The sequence below is a fragment of the Canis lupus genome, chromosome 9, assembly GCF_003254725.2.
Source record: "Canis lupus dingo isolate Sandy chromosome 9, ASM325472v2, whole genome shotgun sequence".
In the NCBI taxonomy this organism is placed as follows: domain Eukaryota; kingdom Metazoa; phylum Chordata; class Mammalia; order Carnivora; family Canidae; genus Canis; species Canis lupus.
In genome coordinates, this window is record NC_064251.1 from 56,976,362 (window position 1) to 56,994,734 (window position 18,373).

General features: G+C 42.5%; 1 protein-coding gene across 3 annotated transcripts in view; it reads right to left on the minus strand.

Moving 5' to 3' along the window:
- Positions 1-18,373, minus strand: part of STXBP1 (syntaxin binding protein 1) — a 74,226-nt gene that overhangs the window by 17,790 nt on the left and 38,063 nt on the right. For all 3 annotated transcript variants that reach the window (XM_025475218.3, XM_025475216.3, XM_025475217.3), the window contains exons 3-13: positions 17,172-17,253; positions 12,693-12,769; positions 11,750-11,828; positions 10,362-10,465; positions 8,666-8,814; positions 6,786-6,870; positions 5,683-5,813; positions 4,557-4,664; positions 2,910-2,970; positions 1,489-1,554; positions 678-758 (exon numbers count right to left, since the gene is read on the minus strand). In XM_025475218.3, coding sequence (XP_025331003.1) covers positions 678-758; positions 1,489-1,554; positions 2,910-2,970; positions 4,557-4,664; positions 5,683-5,813; positions 6,786-6,870; positions 8,666-8,814; positions 10,362-10,465; positions 11,750-11,828; positions 12,693-12,769; positions 17,172-17,253 — 1,023 coding nt within the window. The remainder of the gene's footprint in view (positions 1-677; positions 759-1,488; positions 1,555-2,909; positions 2,971-4,556; positions 4,665-5,682; positions 5,814-6,785; positions 6,871-8,665; positions 8,815-10,361; positions 10,466-11,749; positions 11,829-12,692; positions 12,770-17,171; positions 17,254-18,373) is intronic.

The following is an 18,373-nucleotide window of genomic DNA, read 5'->3' on the forward strand; positions in this document are numbered from 1 at the left end:
CACACTGAGAACTTGAGCTGTTCTTTCCAGCTGCAGCTTTATAAGTAATTTAATGTCCTCCCTTGCCATAGAAGCTGACCCTAGCTGAGGAATGTTCTCACATTTGGAGATTGGAGGGCCAGGATTAGTGACTGCACACAACACTCCAGGAAAATGTGGCAGCATTGTTATTTCCCTTTGCAGATGAGGAAAATAAAGCAGAAATTGGCACATCAAACAAATCAGTGACAGAGATAGAACTCAAATCCCAGACTGCTGACTTTTAATCCTAATTGTGATCAGGGGGGGCTATAGGTGAGTTTCTGACATGCTACTGCACTAGCTTTTCTCAGCATCTAAGTCTCCAAAGCTGGTGTGGTCACAGCAGGAGGAAAATACACTCAGAACATAAAACTCAGCCAGCCTTGTCAGTTAGGGCTCAGAGATCCACGTAACTCTTCAGACATTCCAGGAAGCCGGTAGAAAGTCAGACATGCAAAATCCAAACGACACAGCATTCCAGACCAATCTAGTCCCTACCATCGAGAGTGGAAGTACATTGGCTCCAGAGCTGAGACAACAAGATCTAGTAGACTTGCCCATCTCTATATCCTATGATTCTGCAGGATGTTCAAGGTCATAAGTTAAAATTGAGCTGGGTCAATGGGCATGGCAGAAAGAGAAGGAAAAGGTCTTACCTGCTCCACTCGGCAGAGTTTATCCACGGTGCCTTGGTAATGCTTCATGCAGTCCTCGGCCAGGTGCAGGTGAGTTGAATACTGGGAAAAAGCAGAGAGTTTGTGATCAAGAAATCACTCACTGATTCATGCAATATCACCTGAGCTCCTACTATGTATATACACTATGCAACACACCAAGGAGACTTCAGTCTCATAAAGGGGATGAAACATGAGCTCAAGCAGGAACATAAACATCATGACAGAAAATTCTATGTGTCAGGAGAGAGGGACAAACCCATTCTAAATGAGTCAAGTGGAGGGAGGAATCCTTTATTGGAGTAGGGTGGTATGATGGTTCTAACAATGTGTTCACAAATTCTTTGATACCCCTCCTTCTAGGAGGTGGAGTTTAATTCCCCTCTCCTTGAGCGTGGGTTGGATTCAGTGACTCGCTTCTAACAGGGAGTGTGGAGGACATGATGTAGGACACCCCAGGTCAGGACAGAAAAGACACTGTGACTTCCTCCTGGCTCTCTCCCTTGGGTCACTCACTCTAGGGGAGGCCAGCTGCCATGTCATGAGAACACTCGAGCAGCCCAGTACAGAAGCCCGTGAGGTAAGAAATTGAGGGATAAAGAGAGAAAAAAATGAAGAGTAGAAAAAAGAAAGTCATATAAAATAAGCTACCCAGCCTTTTAGCTTTTTCTAATAAAGCTGGAAGTTGATTAAAAAGGATTTCAATGTATCAGTTTGTACAGTGGGCCTGGGAGAGGTCTTACTGCAACTGTTTATACACAAGATTCAAATTCATTATGTGGGATAGTCATACCTTGCTGAGCTCTTTCTGGTACTGGGGCATTTTCTTCAGCATCTGGGACAGGTCCCGCATGGTGGTCTACAAGGGGAAGGAAAACATATGGTCTCACTTCAATGGCCTTGACCTAAGAGGCTGTGCAAGGGTACTGAGCAAAGGGCAGGACAGCAGCCAGCACTAGACTTCCTCAGAAACTCAAAATAAATCTGTTAAACCTGAGGTCACTGTGGGTTTAGGTTTCCAGCCTTTTGGAAAAAAATATTTTGGATCAATAAATTATTGATCCAAATACCATAACTGTCTTATAGGTGAATACCATAACTATCTTATAGGTGGGGAACTGAACTCTGAAGTGTAGGAATTATGTTTTATTTATTGGACTAGAAAGTTACTGAGAGCATAACTCTTGCCAGGAAAAAGCTATTTTTTCCCTCTGCGCTGCTTTATGGCATACTTAGCTCAAGCAGTCTAGAAATTAAGTTCACATATCATCCCAGCAGAAAGACTACAGTTACGTAGACAGGTAGGAAGAAAGAAGAAGGTGGAAAAGGGCTAGGATGTGCATCCTGACAGGTGAAAGGGGTTTGTTTACTTGCTGTGTGACCCACCTAATTCCACTCTTATCCAACAAAAATTTACTCAATTACTATTATACACCAGGTTAAGTGCTAGAGATATAAAAACAAAACAAACAAAAGAGAAATTCTTGCCTTTGTGGAGCTACCACCTAGTAGAGGAGCCATTCCCACTAAGCGGATTAGTGTTCTTCCAGAAAATCATGAGTGTGGGTGCATAGGGCAGAGGTACCTCACTAGTCTAGGAAAGGAGTAGGGAAGGTTTCCCTGAGAAAATGATGCCTGAGCCAGAGGACCAGGATTTCACAAGGCAAGGCCCAGGCAAGGAACTCAGGCATGACCGGAGCAAGGTGGTGGGCACAAGAGGGTGGAGGCAGATCTGAAGTCTGGGGAGCCGGATGGCCCAGTGCTGTAAGGTATGTCCATAGGTGAGGCTTGATTCTACTGGGAACAGAGTCACCAAATGGTTTTAAGCAAGGGAGTGACACAAGAGCTGTATTTCCCTTGACCAAGATAGGTAAGCCACTTCTGATGAACAGTCAGGATAAGGAGAGGACCAGGCAAGTTATGAGTTCTAATTCCACCACAAGCTACAAAGGGTTTCGTTGTTCTTCTGGCTGAAACTGACTTATTATCTAAAACAGCAAATATTATCCCTCAGAGTAACAAAGATCTCCACAAATATCAAAAGATGGCGGCTCCCATCTCAATCTTGAATACAAAAATAAGACAAATGGTATTAGATGAAGAGGGAATCCCCTAACTCACTAGTCCTGTGCCAACGAGGTGCCCTGCCAGCCAGTTCCCAGAGAGAAGACAGGGATCAGCCTAAAGGACATTGGAGATCGAGCACGCATTTACCTTCTCTCCAGTATTCATTCTCTTGCTGGAAGAAAAATCTTTCAGAGAACGGGTGACTTCCCTAGAAGACAGAAGGAGGCAGCTAAGTTCCAACAACAATACCGAGTGTCTCCATGTGGAAGCTACAGAAGGGGTGTGAGATTCTTCCTTCAGGAATATGTGGCAACTTTTCCTGCCAGTAAGTCTGCATTTAAAGTGATTTTCGAGGAGGGGAGAGAGAAACATCAATTTTCTAACTAATATTCTAAACCAGGGTCTCCAGAGGTGGGTGCATGAGATGATTTGAGTGAAGAAATTATTAGTAGGTCTATTTATGTTTATTTTACTCCACCCTTCTTAAATTTTATCTTTCTATATACTGGAAAACATACATATTAGTATAATAAATTATATAGTTAATTCATAAATAAACTTACATATTAGAAATGTGAAACAATATTTTCCTAAGGTTGAGTGATCCAAAAAGTTTGGGGGTCACTTTTCTGAACTGAGTGTTATTTTCAAAGAGTATTATTTTCCCACTCTTCCTTGTAAATTTACTAAGGATAACACCAACTCAATGTAGCAGACAGAATGCCCTTCTGCAAAAGCAGAATTGTTATCTATAGCTTAAAGGTCTTATAAAAACATTCAGGTGTTAGGAGCACCTTAGTGGCTCAGTTGGTTAAGCAACTGTTTGGCTTGGGTCACAGTCTCAGGTTTCTGGGGTCAAGCCTCATGTAGGTCGGTGGGGAGTTTGCTTCTCCCTCTCCCTCTGCCCCCCACCTCAACTCATGCTCTCTCTCTTTCTCTCTCACAAATAAATAAGATATTTTTTTAAAAATTCAGGTGTTAGAAACATTTTGAAACATTTTCAGAGCGAGATATGGGTTGTATGTGTACACACCAGCTTGGAAATTTTACGGATGACAATAGCAGAAGATTACATACTGGCTATACAAAAGAAAATCATATAAAGGAAAATCAAATTGATGCAGTGGACTCTGGATCTTCTTCTAATGGAAGGAACTGGATTGATTGATTGACTGATGGATTTATATGTAGGATCTATGTTCAATGTGGGGCTTGAACTCACCACCCTGAGATCAAGAGTCATATGCTCTACTGAGCCAGTTGGGTGCCCTAGGAAGGAACTGGCTTTAAATGTTTAGTGTTGGGCAGCCTCGGTGGCTCAGTGGTTTAGCGCTGCCTTTGGCCCAGGGTGTGATCCTGGAGACCCGGGATCAAGTCCCACATTGGGCTCCCTGCATGGAGCCTGTTTCTCCCTCTGCCTGTGTCTCTGCCTCTCTCTCTCTCTCTCTCTCTGTATCTCTCATGAATAAATCTTTAAAAAAAAATAGATGTTTAGTGTTTATAGAGTATTTCCTGAGAGCTATGGATATTTTCTAAAAATCCTAAGAGGAACTAGAACACAGAGTAGATTTTCTCACTTGGTGAAGTTGGTGGAGCTCGAGCTGAGATCAGAAAGGATTCATCATTATTGGTTAGCATGTTGGGGAATTTATCCACTGAGCAGCTCTATGCAAGTTGCTCAGAGTGTGTACATTAGCATCTGGACAAAGGTTTCATCCAGTACTATGGAGTGACCCCTGGGATGGCAGGGCTGGCTAAGGTCCCTGGGGAGGAGCAGAGGCAAGGGGCTCTTACTGCGACACTTCTGCAATGTGCTTATGGCGCAATGCTATCCAGAGGTCGTCATCCTCATCCAGGAGCACTTCCTTCACCCGTGCCTCTCCAATGCCACTTGTCTCGTACCTAGAGAGGAGACATCCCCACGGGATTCATTCAACACCTTCCAATTTATAAGACTAGAGCTTATGGTCCCTCAGTGGACAGATGTTCACATGGATGACTTTACCACAGGCCTCCAACCATCTGATGGATCACTGTCCATATTAGGTATACTATAGCAACACTGACACACAGTAGCAGTTTCTTGGGTAGGGAGAGACCCAAGGTCAACAGACTTGAAGCTCTGTTTTAAAATCCGCAGGGTCAGCTGGTATGTGCTCAAGTCAGGTTACAGGTGGGTTCATAGCTACTTATAAGGGAAAAGCAAAGATGACGCTTGCCCCTTCCTGGGAAGGACTGGGATACCATCCTCCTGTGTGTGGTACTTAAATTTTCAGTTTTAAAATCAGATGCCTGCAACAGGTCCTCAGCATATTTTTACATGTAAAATCATGAACATCTAAGGGAAAGTAAGAATTATAGGTACTAGTAGGGAGGAAAACTGATATTCAGTCATATTTTTAGAACCTTTGTTTTGAAACCACTACCTTGGTGATTAATGATAAATGACATAAGAACAATACAGTCTGTTTCCAAAAAAAGAAAATTTGTTTTTAAAAACTGAGTTTTGGATGATTGTTACCAAGAAAAATGTTTATAATGAAGAAACAGCTCCTTTGCAAATAAACTTCAGTAAGAAACTTTTGTTGTATATTTTATCATCATCATATTTCATGACCTATAATTCAGAAGTTTTAACTCTGAACAAGATATGCATGCATGTGCACACACTGACACACAAACATATGAACCCCCCCAAGCAGGCTCTGAGCTGAGGTGACATGAATCATGAACTAAAGATCTAAAGTTCTTGTTCTCTCCTAAAGGGGTATGGGCTCCTGGCTGCTAATGCCAAGTAGATTTGAGGAACTCACAAAAAAGCTTACAGGCTTATTAGTAAGACTGTGACAATGCACCCACTTTTTCTTAGGTTAGAGATGCATTTTTTGTCTGCAAAGCCATACCAGGCCTGTACACTTACTTGTATACATCATTTTCAATGGGCAGCAGGTCATAACTCATAGCCTGAAAAGTCAACTCATGAAGCACGGGGGAGCTGGGGTCGAAGCCACGGTCCAGGATCAGGAGCTGGGAGCGCGCCTTGTCTGGGCCCTGGAAGGACAGACACAGGGAACGCTTTCACAAGTCACCCATACAACTCCAGCCTCTCCCACTGGTGCAGCTGCCCCTCCTGTAAAAGAAGCCCCAGGAAATGAACTCTGAGATAAAACCTAAAATAACACTGAGTAGTCCATTTGCTGCTTGACAAGAACAGCAGTAAACACCATGCAAAAGTCCAATGTGTTTATTTCATAATGAGGATACTTTAAAGTAGATCTAAAACTGTGGCTAGGGTCCAAAGTAAGCTTATGAAGGAGAGTGCCACCTGGGTTTGGCTGTAAATAAAGTGACTCACCATCCAGTCCGCCTGGGACACAGTTTTAAAATTATGATAATGATGGGGGTGCCTGGGTGGCTCAGTTAAGTATCTGCCTTTGGCTCAGGTCAGGATCTCAGGGTCCTGGGATTGAGCCCCATGTTGGGCTCCCTGATCACAAGGAGCCTGCTTTTCCCTCTCCTCTCTGCCCATGCTCTCTCTTGCTCTTTCTCTCTTTTTCAAATAAATCAGCAAAATATTTTTAAAAAGCATGATAATGATGGAACAGTTCTGTTCTGATTACAGTGAGGGTTATATGAATCTATACATGTGATAAAATTGCATAGACCCATACACACAGGCGAGTACATGTACAAACTAGTTAAATGTGAGTAAGGGCTGGAGACTGTACCAACAATTTTCTGGCTTTGATACTGTACTACTGAGGGGTTCCCAGGATGCAGGACTTTCAGTGCTAACACTAGGAAAGTCCTAGAAAACAGAAACAAGTTGGTCACCCTGGCTACACTGAGCAGAACCTGTATCATCCCACCCAACGGCTTGAGCATCTCACTGGAGGCTAATGCGCAGGAATAGTGACACCCAGGCACACTCTGTGAGCAACAAAACCAAGCTGTCCCCAGGACTGCCATACAAACACTGTGGTCACTTGGCAAAAGAGCCTCATGGACCAAGTCCAGACTTACCTCGCCCATTGTTGGGTCATCAGCTTTGTAGGCATCGAGCTTGTCCTGGATTAGCTGAGCCAGCAAAGCATTGTCCTTGTATTCCCTGACAAAGAAGGAGTGACACAGGGTGAACTGCCCATGTACCCACTCCACAGCACTGACTGGTCTCAGGGTGGAAGGCAGGAAGTGCAAGGAGGGTCAGGGGAGATGAACTTCGCCTATGCTGTTCTACTCAGAGAACACATTTATGTATTTATATATATAATTTAAAATGACAAAAAATACTTTGCTCAGTGCCTGGAACATAAATGATTTTCTATTCCTTAAAAAAAAAATCTAAATGGAAACAGAGTTAGTCTTTCCAACTGACTTCAGAAAAACGGTCACACTTCAGCAGAGGGTACTGGCCATCCACCTTCCCTTGATCAGGTTGTCTGAGCCAGACTCACCCGATTCTCATTTCCCTCAGTTCAAATCCCCTTGGGTCTTGTTTTGTTTTCTTGGCAGGTGATATTTCTGCTGACAGATCCAAAAAGATATAAGCGAGACCCGGTGGACCTTTTCCCTTAGCCAGGCCTGACAGCACGTCCTAGGGCTTCTCCCAACTGTATACAGTGTGTGGCTGCTGCCTGTTGCCTGGCCAGGTTCAGTGCTGAAGCAGCTCCATGCCCAATCCCACTCCTCCCACAAATGAACTCTCAGCTCCCCCTACCCCATTGGGAGATATGGCCTAGGCCCCCATTTCTTAATTCCCACTGGGCTTTTGTTAGCAAATACCAATAATAAAGGGAGGTATTCTTCCACAGCTGCACATTCCCGCAGACAAGGAGTCAGTAAGGACAGGCTGCCATGATGACCCCTCAGTGACAGTTCAGGCCCTTTGCTCCCCTGCAGTGGCCACCCCTCTGGGTCTCCCTGCCTGACTGCTGCTCTCACTCCCACAGCGCTGCACTCACTCCCCTGTGAAAATTCCCCTGAAGGTCCCTAGTGATAACCATGGAACAACATAATCCCAAGCCTGGCCTCTAGCACCTCCAAGAAGGGCTTCAGAGCTGTCCCACTGAGTTGCCCCACAGCCCTACACAGACACTGTGTCAGACTGCCAATCCTCCTCAAATGTGCCTTTTGTTTTTTCAACTCCAAAGTTTCCTTCATCCCAATGGCAAGAGCTGACTGTCCACACAAAGTGCCCTGTGCTCCTCATTGATCTACTAAAATGTGAACCTCCCTTCGAGACTCAGCTCCAATGTCACCTCTGATCTGAAGGTCTTCTTGACCCTCTCAGTTCAAGGGCCCTCTCCCAACTCTGGACGGCCAAGCCCTTGGCTTGTACTGTCCTCAAGCACAGGGCTATAGGGCCTGTAGCTAGGTGTTCACAGTTTACACACACGAGTGTTGGTATGCGTGTCACCTACCCTTCTAGATCAAGGGCTTCTAAATGCAGAGGCTGTGTCTTCAGGATCAGTACCCTCTTTCCAGCACTCAGCTCATAACAGATAAATAACAAGTGAATGACTTTATAAAATCTGAGGAATATGTCCTTTGGAGAATTATCCTTGTATTTTATCTTACTCTGGAACACTTTCTACAAAGATGATATTTGTTTTGAAAGGTTAGAAAGAGCTAAAAATACCACAGGAAGCCTGGGTTGTGGTTACATAGGGATTCACATTTTGCTATTCAGTAACTGAATATATATATTTCATGCCCTTTTCTGGATGCATTACATTTCACAAAATTTAGAAAACATTGGAAGAATGATTACAAATGCAAGATACTCAAATTTTGACCCTCTTGAGATAATTGCCAGAGCAATCTTAAGACAAAAGGAAGCTCCTTGCCCAGTGGACACATGGGACTGCCCCACTGAAGGCAGTCTGGCGTGCTTGCTGACTTACCCCCGATACCGCACAGCCGGGTACTCCTTCAGGGTGGCACACAGAGTTGCAATTTGCTCTGCCAGGCGCTCCAGTATAGGATTCTTCATCTGAGCCTTGTGGGGACTGTAGAAGCTCTGGAAAGAGTCAGCAGAGTCCAAGGAATACACCTGAGAAGGAAAAGAAACAAGAAAAAAGAAAAGATATGTTTGCTTCCAGAATGGTGAACTGTCGAGTGTTTTCTCCAACCTTGGTAGTGAGTCTGTAGAACATGTTTTCATTTAGTCTACAAATATGTGCTGAGTGACTGCAGGCCAGGCATTGTGCTAAACACTTGGGAATGATCAGTGACCAAAACATGACTGTCCTCAAGGAGTGTGCAATCTTATAGGAGAATAACATAACCATAAACAGTAAGCATAATGAAAAGCAAATTATATGATATGTAAGAAATTGGTTTAAGAGTATGAGAACCTAACAGAGCAGGGAAAGAAAGCCTGGAGGGCTGGACAAGGAGGATAGCAGGTCTCCTTGAGAAGATGATGTACCAGGCAAGGGCTTGAAGGAGGTAAGGAGTTCCTCACCAACAGGGGGCTTCCACATGGAGGCAACAACTAGTGCCAAGGCCCTGCAGCTGGCATGTGCTCAGAGGGTCTGATGAACAATGAGGAGGCCAGAAGACGAACAGGAGAGGGTAGTGTAAGACCATCTAGCCCATTATAAGTTTAGTTTTTAAAAGTAAGGGACAGGCTAGAAATTGGGACTGTGGGCAAATAAAGGATCTTTTTTATGAATTTAATAATTTCCTATCCCCAGTAATAGAAGTATTTTCCTTTTTTTCTAGAAGTTTAAAATTTCCTCTTAAATTACATAGTCTACCAGCTATCAGTAGTTTTTCAGAATCTCACTTATATAAACTACCTTGATCATCTAGAAAACCTGTGGTTTAAAAAAAATACATTACTTTTTAAAAATATATGAAACGCAAGATATATATATCTTTTAAAAATATATGGCCAAATATGTTAAAGTTGGGTTTTGTTCAATCTAGGCAGGCTCATGGGTGTTTCCTGTTTGCCAGGAGAAGACATGTTGACCAATCTTACAAAACGAAGATATAAATTTTGTACGCTTTCTCACAACCAGCTTCACCTTTATTGGTTTAACAACTGAAGTTTTTTTCCCAAGGGGACAGATTTGTCACTGCGTTGTGGCATCTGAAGTGTTAATAGCTACTGACGAAGGCTACCATCTGCTCCTCCAGCAGAGCATAAGGGAGGTTATCTCTGCACAAATCCAGCCTCCTATGCAGCAGATGGGTGTTGTCTGATCCCCGCCCCCCCCCCCCCCCCCCCCCCCCCCCCCCCGCTCTCCTTCCCTGCTCCTTTTGGACTGGCTACCTTTTGGTTATTCAAGGAGTCACCCAGTAGGAGTGAACTGTGAGCAAGGATGAAATGCACACAAAGAAAAGCAAAGAAGCTTTAGAAAAAAAAACAAAAAACAACTCAGAAATAACCAGAGAGTAAGATGAGGGCCTCGGGCAGACCTTTAAGGAACTCTGTTTCCATTCCATCAACATCCACTGTCCACCTACTGACAGGTCATTGAGCAATTCAGAACATAGTATCTTCTTCCCTGACTCTGCTTAGTGAACCGGTCAGGACTTGCCAGAGCAGTGAGGATGCAGACTTTCTATGCACTTCCCTCTCAGCCTCACCTGGGACTCATAGGGGAGAAATGCAATGTTGATTTCCGTCAGGGTTTTGATAACTTTGGCTGCTCGAGATTTCACCAACTCATTAAACAGGGCATCTGGACAAGCTGCAAGAAGGACAAAAGACAAGCAGGTTTTCCTGTCCATGTGCGGGTCCATTTCAACAACTGCACACATCTGGGATTGTAAGAAGGCAACTAGAAAGTTCGTCCCATCCTAGAATATTCCCTATCTCTAGGGTACAAAAGGAATGTAAAATCATGTAAAAGGTCCTCAACATCTAACAGAGAAGCGAATGGCAGAAAAACTAAAACACCGAGAGCTAATAAAAACTACTTTCTGGGCAGCCCCGGTGGCGAAGCGGTTTAGCGCCACCTGCGGCCCAGGGCGTGATCCTGGAGACCCTGGATCGAGTCCCATGTCAGGCTCTCTGTGTGATGCCTGCTTCTCCCTCTGCCTGTGTCTCTGCCTCTCTCTCTCTCTGTCTCTATGAATAAATAAGTAAAATCTTAAAAAAAAAAAATACTACTTCCTGATGTCAAGGAAAGGAAAAAACCCAGGAGATTAAGAAGAGATAAGGAAAAGGCCTGTGATACAAACAAACACCACATATCTGACTTTATGGGACCCTTACAGGAGCTTGGCTGCACAGGAGACCCACTTGGTGGGGAAACCGCAAATGCCAGGGGCTCTCCTAGGCCAAACAAATGGCTTTGCATTCTCAGCAACGCATTTTCAGTTTATTATTACTAATGTCACCTCTCTACTCTTTTTTTATGCATATTCAAATAGTATACAATTACTCTTTGCAAGAACCTTTCTCATTTTCTCAGTGGTAAGTTCTGTGGGGCTTTCCCTATGGAGAAAAACGGTGGGTATGCTGTTATTGCTGAAGTTTTAAGATAGCTAGTTTGACTCTTCTCTCTTCGCTATTAACAAAGATTGACCAAGATGCTTCTGCACTAGGCTCCATGTGCAAAACCTCCACAAAATAAGAAACTTAATTCCAGGACAATGGTGCAGGTTCCATTTGCTACCATCACTGCCAGCATGGACTATGTTTATAGCTGAAAAACTGATGGGAATACATTACAGTTTATAGTACTATCTGGAAGTGTATACAGTGAAACATTGAAGCTACCATTGAAAAATTCTTGGCATTAAACCCTCTAGTCCTTAGAAGAGATACTATTTTTCATCAGAAAGGACTGCATGACCAAGTACATTTGTCTTTGTGTGTGTTTATTTTTATCTCTTATGCAATTTAATTTCTGAAAAGAAAATAAAAGCTCAGGAGAAACATGGCAACAACCCATTTTTTCCCCTATTAATCAGCCTTGCTGAACAGAAACGCTCACCTAGAAGGACAAGGGTAGAACTGCCGTACTTACAGTCTGTGAAGAAGACATGTGCAGCCCGATACTTAGCGGTCGGTGGGTCCTTAAAATCACTGATGAGAGAGTGGACAGACTGTAGAGAGGGAACAAAAGAGGGAACTGAATCCAATTCTAGAAGCAAATGGGACCTATATCTGAACTGGGTTAAATCCAAGCTGCTTGTACAAAATAGCAAGGAATTTTTCTATGTATAATTCATGTTTGGCAATAACGGAGTTCTGAAGACTTAAAATTAGGATTGTTTCAGAATTTAGATGAACAAAAGCCTTCTTAGCTCATTCCAGAAGACAGCGCCAGTTCTTTGAAGCCACTATAATTTGGGTTCCTGAGAAGATATTCACAAAAGAGGAAACTGGTCAAAAACCTTCCAAGAAATTCATATTGATGACATTCTGGCAATTTAGTAGCCTCTGCAAAAACTTAGATGTAAGCCAGCTTTCACAAGGAAAAAGAAAGGGAATAGAAAGCAAGAGGGAATTTACACAGATTAAGAGACCTAAGACAACTATCTGCCAAATGCAAGGAGGCGCATTTTGTCTGGATAGTGACTTGAATCAATCTCCAAAAATGATAAGACGGTAAATTTCAACACAACCTGGATATTGATGAAATGGACTCAAAAGCATAAAATACCAGAGTTCTGGAGGGGGGTCACTAATTAAACACAGTGGGTCTCCTCCCTAGAGAAGGAGTGCAAGAGAGGAAACTAGACTGAACAAAGCCTGACCTTCTGGACAGCAGTTGTGCGGCAAGAGAGCTTAATGCACCCTTACTCCACTTCACACTGCACCCCTCCTTCCCTCTTTGTGGATTGCACGTTTAATCAGAGCAGTGTGTTAAATGCGCGCTTAACCTAGAAATGTCAGACACTCTGCCCCACAGATGCCAAGCCAGCACATGCAACCTTAGCCAAAGCTCTTCCGGGGGTGAGACTTGCCTTCTCAGACGGAGTGATGAGATACACAGCCTCCAGGCTGGGGAGTGGCTCTCTGCGCTTGTTGATATCTTCCACGACTAGACAACAAACAGCAGCCCACAGTCAATTAGAAAACAGAATCAGTGATCAAAAAAAAAAAAAAAAAAGAAAAGAAAAGAAAAGAATCAGTGATCATAGAACTAGAAACAATCTAGACAGGCCACCTTCAGACTGCTGCAGCTGAAAATATCCAGGGTGTGGGGTGGGAATCACCTGCCTCTTCCTTGAAGTTACCATGTTCCACTACCTCACAATGCTCAAGAGGTTAGAAAGCCTGAATTTTACCAAATACCAAGTATTTCTCATTTCAGTTTAAGTAAACTCCTTGATCTTGTGATTAAAAATGGAAAATCCTATCTCATTCTATTAAGGACAGTGTTTTTCCCCTTCCTCCAGTTTTTTTCTCATCTGTCCTACATAATTCCAATTCCTTTAGAATTGCCAGGTTGAGTTTATCAACAATTGGATAGTTTTTTTTTAAATCATTTTCTTCTGTATATCACACAAAGATATTCCAAACATACCTTCTACATAATACGGTCCTTCTCAATAGTTCAAAGACTAAACATTATCTTTTGTTAAACCACAAGCTTTTGTTTTGCTTATTTCTTTTACAGTTATGTCAGCTACTTCATCTGGAAAGAAGTACTTCTGGGATAATCCTCATCTTACCAGCCACCTGATAAAGCTTAGGATATGCTATCTATCCTGTACTGTCTTCTGTTATAGAGAGAACAGTACAATCACTTGCTCCCATTCTTCCTATGCAGAGGATTTAATCAAATAAAAGCATCACTTTAGGATGATATAATATTTATAAAGACTTTTCATGCCAAATAATGTTCAAATGCCAAAGTCCTTCAACCATCTACTTTACACCAGTGGTTGTAGATTTCTCAATTTCATAGGCCAATAATAATTCCCCCAAAATATTTTGGGGGTTTTACATAGGATTTCTAACTTTTCAATTTTGCCAAGCAAGGACCTTTTTTAGAACCCATCTTCGGTAGTGAGGAAGAGTCTGTGTACAGCAGGGAGAGAGCTAAACCCTCATCTACCACCACAGGGAGCCAAGAGAAAAAAATCTACCATCAATGAATCCAAAGATAATAGTGTAAGTAGTTATCTAGAAATATTAAAAGGATAACCAGAAGAGCAAGCAGGCCCTGAGGGAGAAGGGAATAGGCCAGGATGCTGCTGCTTCTTCATTAGACGCTCCTTAGCTCTATTTGGCTTTTTCTCCTCCTTAATGTTTGTGCATTTTTTGCTTTAATAGAGGATAAAAATAGCTTCAAAAATTCAATGAAAGGGACCCCTGGGTGGCTTATGGCTTAGTTGGTTAAGTGACTGACTCTTGATTTCTGCTCAGGTTATGATCTCAGGGTGGGTAGGTCAAACCCCACGCCGGGCTCAATACTCAATGAGGAGTCTGTATGAGATTCTCTCCCACTCTTTCTAAAATAAATAATCTTCAAAAAATTCAATGAAGGGGCCCCTGCTGGCTCAGTCAGTTCAGTGGCTGACTCTTGATTTCAGCTCAGGTTGTGATCTCAGGGTTCTGGGATGAAGCCCTGCATTGAGCTCCTCCTTCAATGGGGAGTCTGCTTGGGGTTGTCTCTCTTACTCCCTCTAACCCTCCCCCAGCTCACATGCATGCTCTCTCTCTCTCTCTCTCTAATAGATAAACAAATCTTTAAAAAAATTCAATGAAGAAAATAACTTTGTAAGTTCAAAACAGGAATAAGCCTCATCTTGAATCAATGAATGACAAAAAGTCACAGTAAAAGCTATATACTTTCATCATAGGGCTAGGTTTCTGGTGACAGATAAACTAGATTTGGAAAAGTGTTTTTAAAAATGAAGGATTCACGTCCAAGGTATGATTATACCAACCCAAATTATTACATATATATTCATACATATATATTTCACATGGAATTTAATCAATAAAAAAATCCACGATGCAGTATCACTATAATTTCACAACTTAAAAGCATTTTTTTTCTTAAAAGCATTTTTTAAAAATATTCTATTTATTTATTCATGAGACACAGAGAGAAAGAGAGAGAGAAGTAGAGACATAGGCAGAGGGAGAAGCAGGCCCCATGCAGGGAGCCCAACGCGGGACTCGATCTCAGGCCTTCAGGATCACAACCTGGGCCAAAGGTGGTGCTAAACCGCTGAGCCACCTGGGCTGCCCTTAAAAGCATTTTAACACCAAATAATAGGAAAGACATGATCTTAGAATAAAGGACAAACTTTTGAATGAAATTCATTTAGCTTAGCAAAATCTCAACCCTCCCGTAATTGTGGTTTGGGAATAATTTTCACAAAGACCAGCAACAGTCTGCAAGTCACACATCATACAAAGTCTCCAGGGAAAAATACTAGGAAAGAAATTGCAACAGGTGTGTTCCACCCAACATTTTTTCCACAGGAAAAATAAAGGGTAACTTCCTTGTTTGAAACAATAGCTCAGAGAATATTGCTTTTCAGTCTTCTGAGATAGTTCAGGAGAGAATGCTGTTTCAAAGATTAAAATACATGATCCCTCTTGAAGTTGCCCCTGAGTAAAAGAAGAGCTACAAACAAATGTGAATAAGAGCAAGGACAGGAGTCAGAAGTCTGAGTCCTAGTCTCAGGTGTGAGACACTGGCTAGTGACCTTGAACAGGTGACTTAACTTTTTTAAAAAGCCTTTGTTGTGAATTATAACATGCATTCCAAAGAGTGAATAGAACATAAACATAAAATTACAAAGTAAATACCTGTATAAGTGTCACCCCAGTTAGGAAAGAGAACTGGCCGGCCCTAAAACAAGTACACTTGTCATACCCTCACTTCCCTCCCTCCAAAGAGAACCATCATCCTGACTTAAATGTGATTACTTCTCTTCATGGGTTTACCATATACATTTGCATTTCAAAACAGCATAGCTTAGTTCTGCCTAGTTCTGAACTCTATATAAATTAAAGCACACTGGGGGCACCTGAGTGGCTCAGTCAGTTGAGCATACAACTCTTGGTTTCTGTTCAGGTGGTGATCTCAGGGTCGTGAGATGGAGACCCATGGTGGGCTCTGTGCTCGGTAGGGAGTCTGCTTCTCTCTCTCTCTCTCTCTCTCTCTCTCTCTCCCTCTCTCTCTCTCTCCCTTTCCCTCTGCCCTTCCCCCCATTCCCTCTCTCTAAATAAAATAAATAGTTTTTAAAAATTAATTAGTTAAAGCACACTGTAAGTATTCTTTTGTATCTTGTTTCTTTTGCTCAACATTGTTTATCAGATCTACCCATATGCTTGTAAATAGCCAGATTTTGTTCATTTTTGTTGCCTTATAGTATTCTGCTATGTGACTATACCATAATTTAACCATAGTACTTTTTTTTAAGATTTTATTTATTTATTCATAACAGGCACACAGAGAGAGAGAGACAGACATAGGCAGAGAGTGAAGCAGGCTCCTTGCAGGGAGTGCGATGCAAGACTCGACCCTAGGACTCCAGGATCACGCCCTGAGCAGAAAGCAGATGTTCAACCACTGAGCCACCCAGGTGTCCCAATCATTGTATTCTTTTCTTTTTTTTTTAATTTTTATTTATTTATGATAGTCACACAGAGAGAGAGAGAAAGAGAGAGGCGCAGAGACATAGGCAGAGGGAGAAGCAGGCTCCATGCACCAGGAGCCCGATATGGGATTCGATCCCGGGTCTCCAGGATCGCGCCCTGGGCCAAAGGCAGGCGCTAAACCACTGCGCCACCCAGGGATCCCCAATCATTGTATTCTTGATGGATGTTTTGTTTTCAAATTGGGGCTACTATGAACAATGCTCTGTGAATATCCCTGCATGTGCATTCTGGGCACATGTGCCTAAGGTTGTCTAGGACACACGCCTAACCATCTGGCTTGTAGGACACACTCACCTTCAACTCTACTAGATACTGCCAGTGTTTTTCCAAGTAACTATACCAGTGGACACTTGTCATATAGGAGTTCCCATTTTTTTACATCCTGTCACTTGGCATTATCAGAATTTAAATATTCCAATCTGGTAAGTGTATAGCAAGATTCCACTCAGGTTTTAACTGACTAATGTAGGTGAGCAATTTTTTCATGTATTTATTGGTCATTGGGATTTCTAATTAAGTTCCTGTTCAGGTCTTTTGTCCATTGTTTCTATTGGTGGCCTACTTTCTTCCCCTTGATTTAACCTTCCTTTCAACACCTTTACCAGGTATTTAATGTCGTCTAGTACTACATCAGGTGCTAGGGATTTAGTGAATGATAAGAAAGCCTTGGGTCTCTCTCAAGAACTTATAGTCTTAACCACCCAGGTTGCTGGAAGAATCTAAAGTCAAGTGAGATAACAGCGAACAGGGAGAGGGAAAGATCGCCAGAAAGAGGAGGCCTGAGTTTCACTCAAGGGTAGAGAGACAGCTGTGCTCACTTGTTATCCCCTCAGTCATGATGTCCGTCATCTTACAGCAGGAGGACAGCATCCTCATGCTCAGCTGATCGACCACCAGCACCTGGAAGCAAAAAGAACAGCTTATGGCCTGCAAGGAATCTGTTATTCTTTCAGCTTACTGTTAGACTTCAAAAAGCACCCCAGAAATATAGAATAGTAAGTTATAAATACTTACTATGGGCCAGAAGTTTGCTAACATACATGCTAGCTTTTCTCTCCTATGCCACACCCAAACTTAACCTTCTAAGAGTCTAGAGTTCATTCTTGCCGACTTAATTTTATAAGCTTAAAAAATTAACGTTTTTCCATGATAAAGAAACTGACTACTTAAAAAAAAAAGAAACTGACTACTTATAAAAAAGGCAAAAGAGAAAAGAAAAGAAAAAAGTCATCTGCAGCACCCACATTCAGAGAAAACCATACTGGAAATTATCTTTTCTTTTTACATGAACACTCGTGCTGCACATATGGCTTAGAAGGTGAGGACTTCGTTGCCAATATCATGAGGATGGAGCAATATATGAGTTGTCTGGGCACATACTCTACCTTGGCCCAGACTGGAAGAAAAAGAACACACCAGTCCCGGCCTAAGTTTCAGACCTACAATTCTTCAGCTAACCATTCCCTTCTCCATTCAGGCAACAGTGGGGAGAAGCCATAAGCTAAAACAAGGCTACTTCTCTTCCTCTTTAATGATGTAAACCAAGATAACACGAGCTAGACACAATGTGGACCAGAAAGCTCTAAGAACCAGTTATTTTTCATTTAAAATTCACAAGTCTGAAAGTCTATTACTGATGGGAAGGGTAAGAGAGAAAGAGGAGGACATAGATAAAGAGGAGGATGGATGTGCTGGCTAAAACAAACTCACAAGGCTGAGGTGGAGACCAAAATGCTTCTGTACCATGCAGCTCTGTTGTTTATGGACAAAGACAACTTGAAAATGTGTGGGCTCTTGACTGTAGGACAACTTAGGGGCAAGAATGATTGGTATAAACCCTCCAATGACACACAGGAAAGTTCAAGTAAAAGGGCATCTTCTTCTGATTGGTATAATGCCTGGCCCCAGACGACCAAATGACTTTCTGAATAGAAGATAGCCGCTTTCCCACTTGTATCACCCACTCAGGTAAGTGAGAACATAATTAATCTGATTGGCTTAAGTACTTGCTTCCAGCATT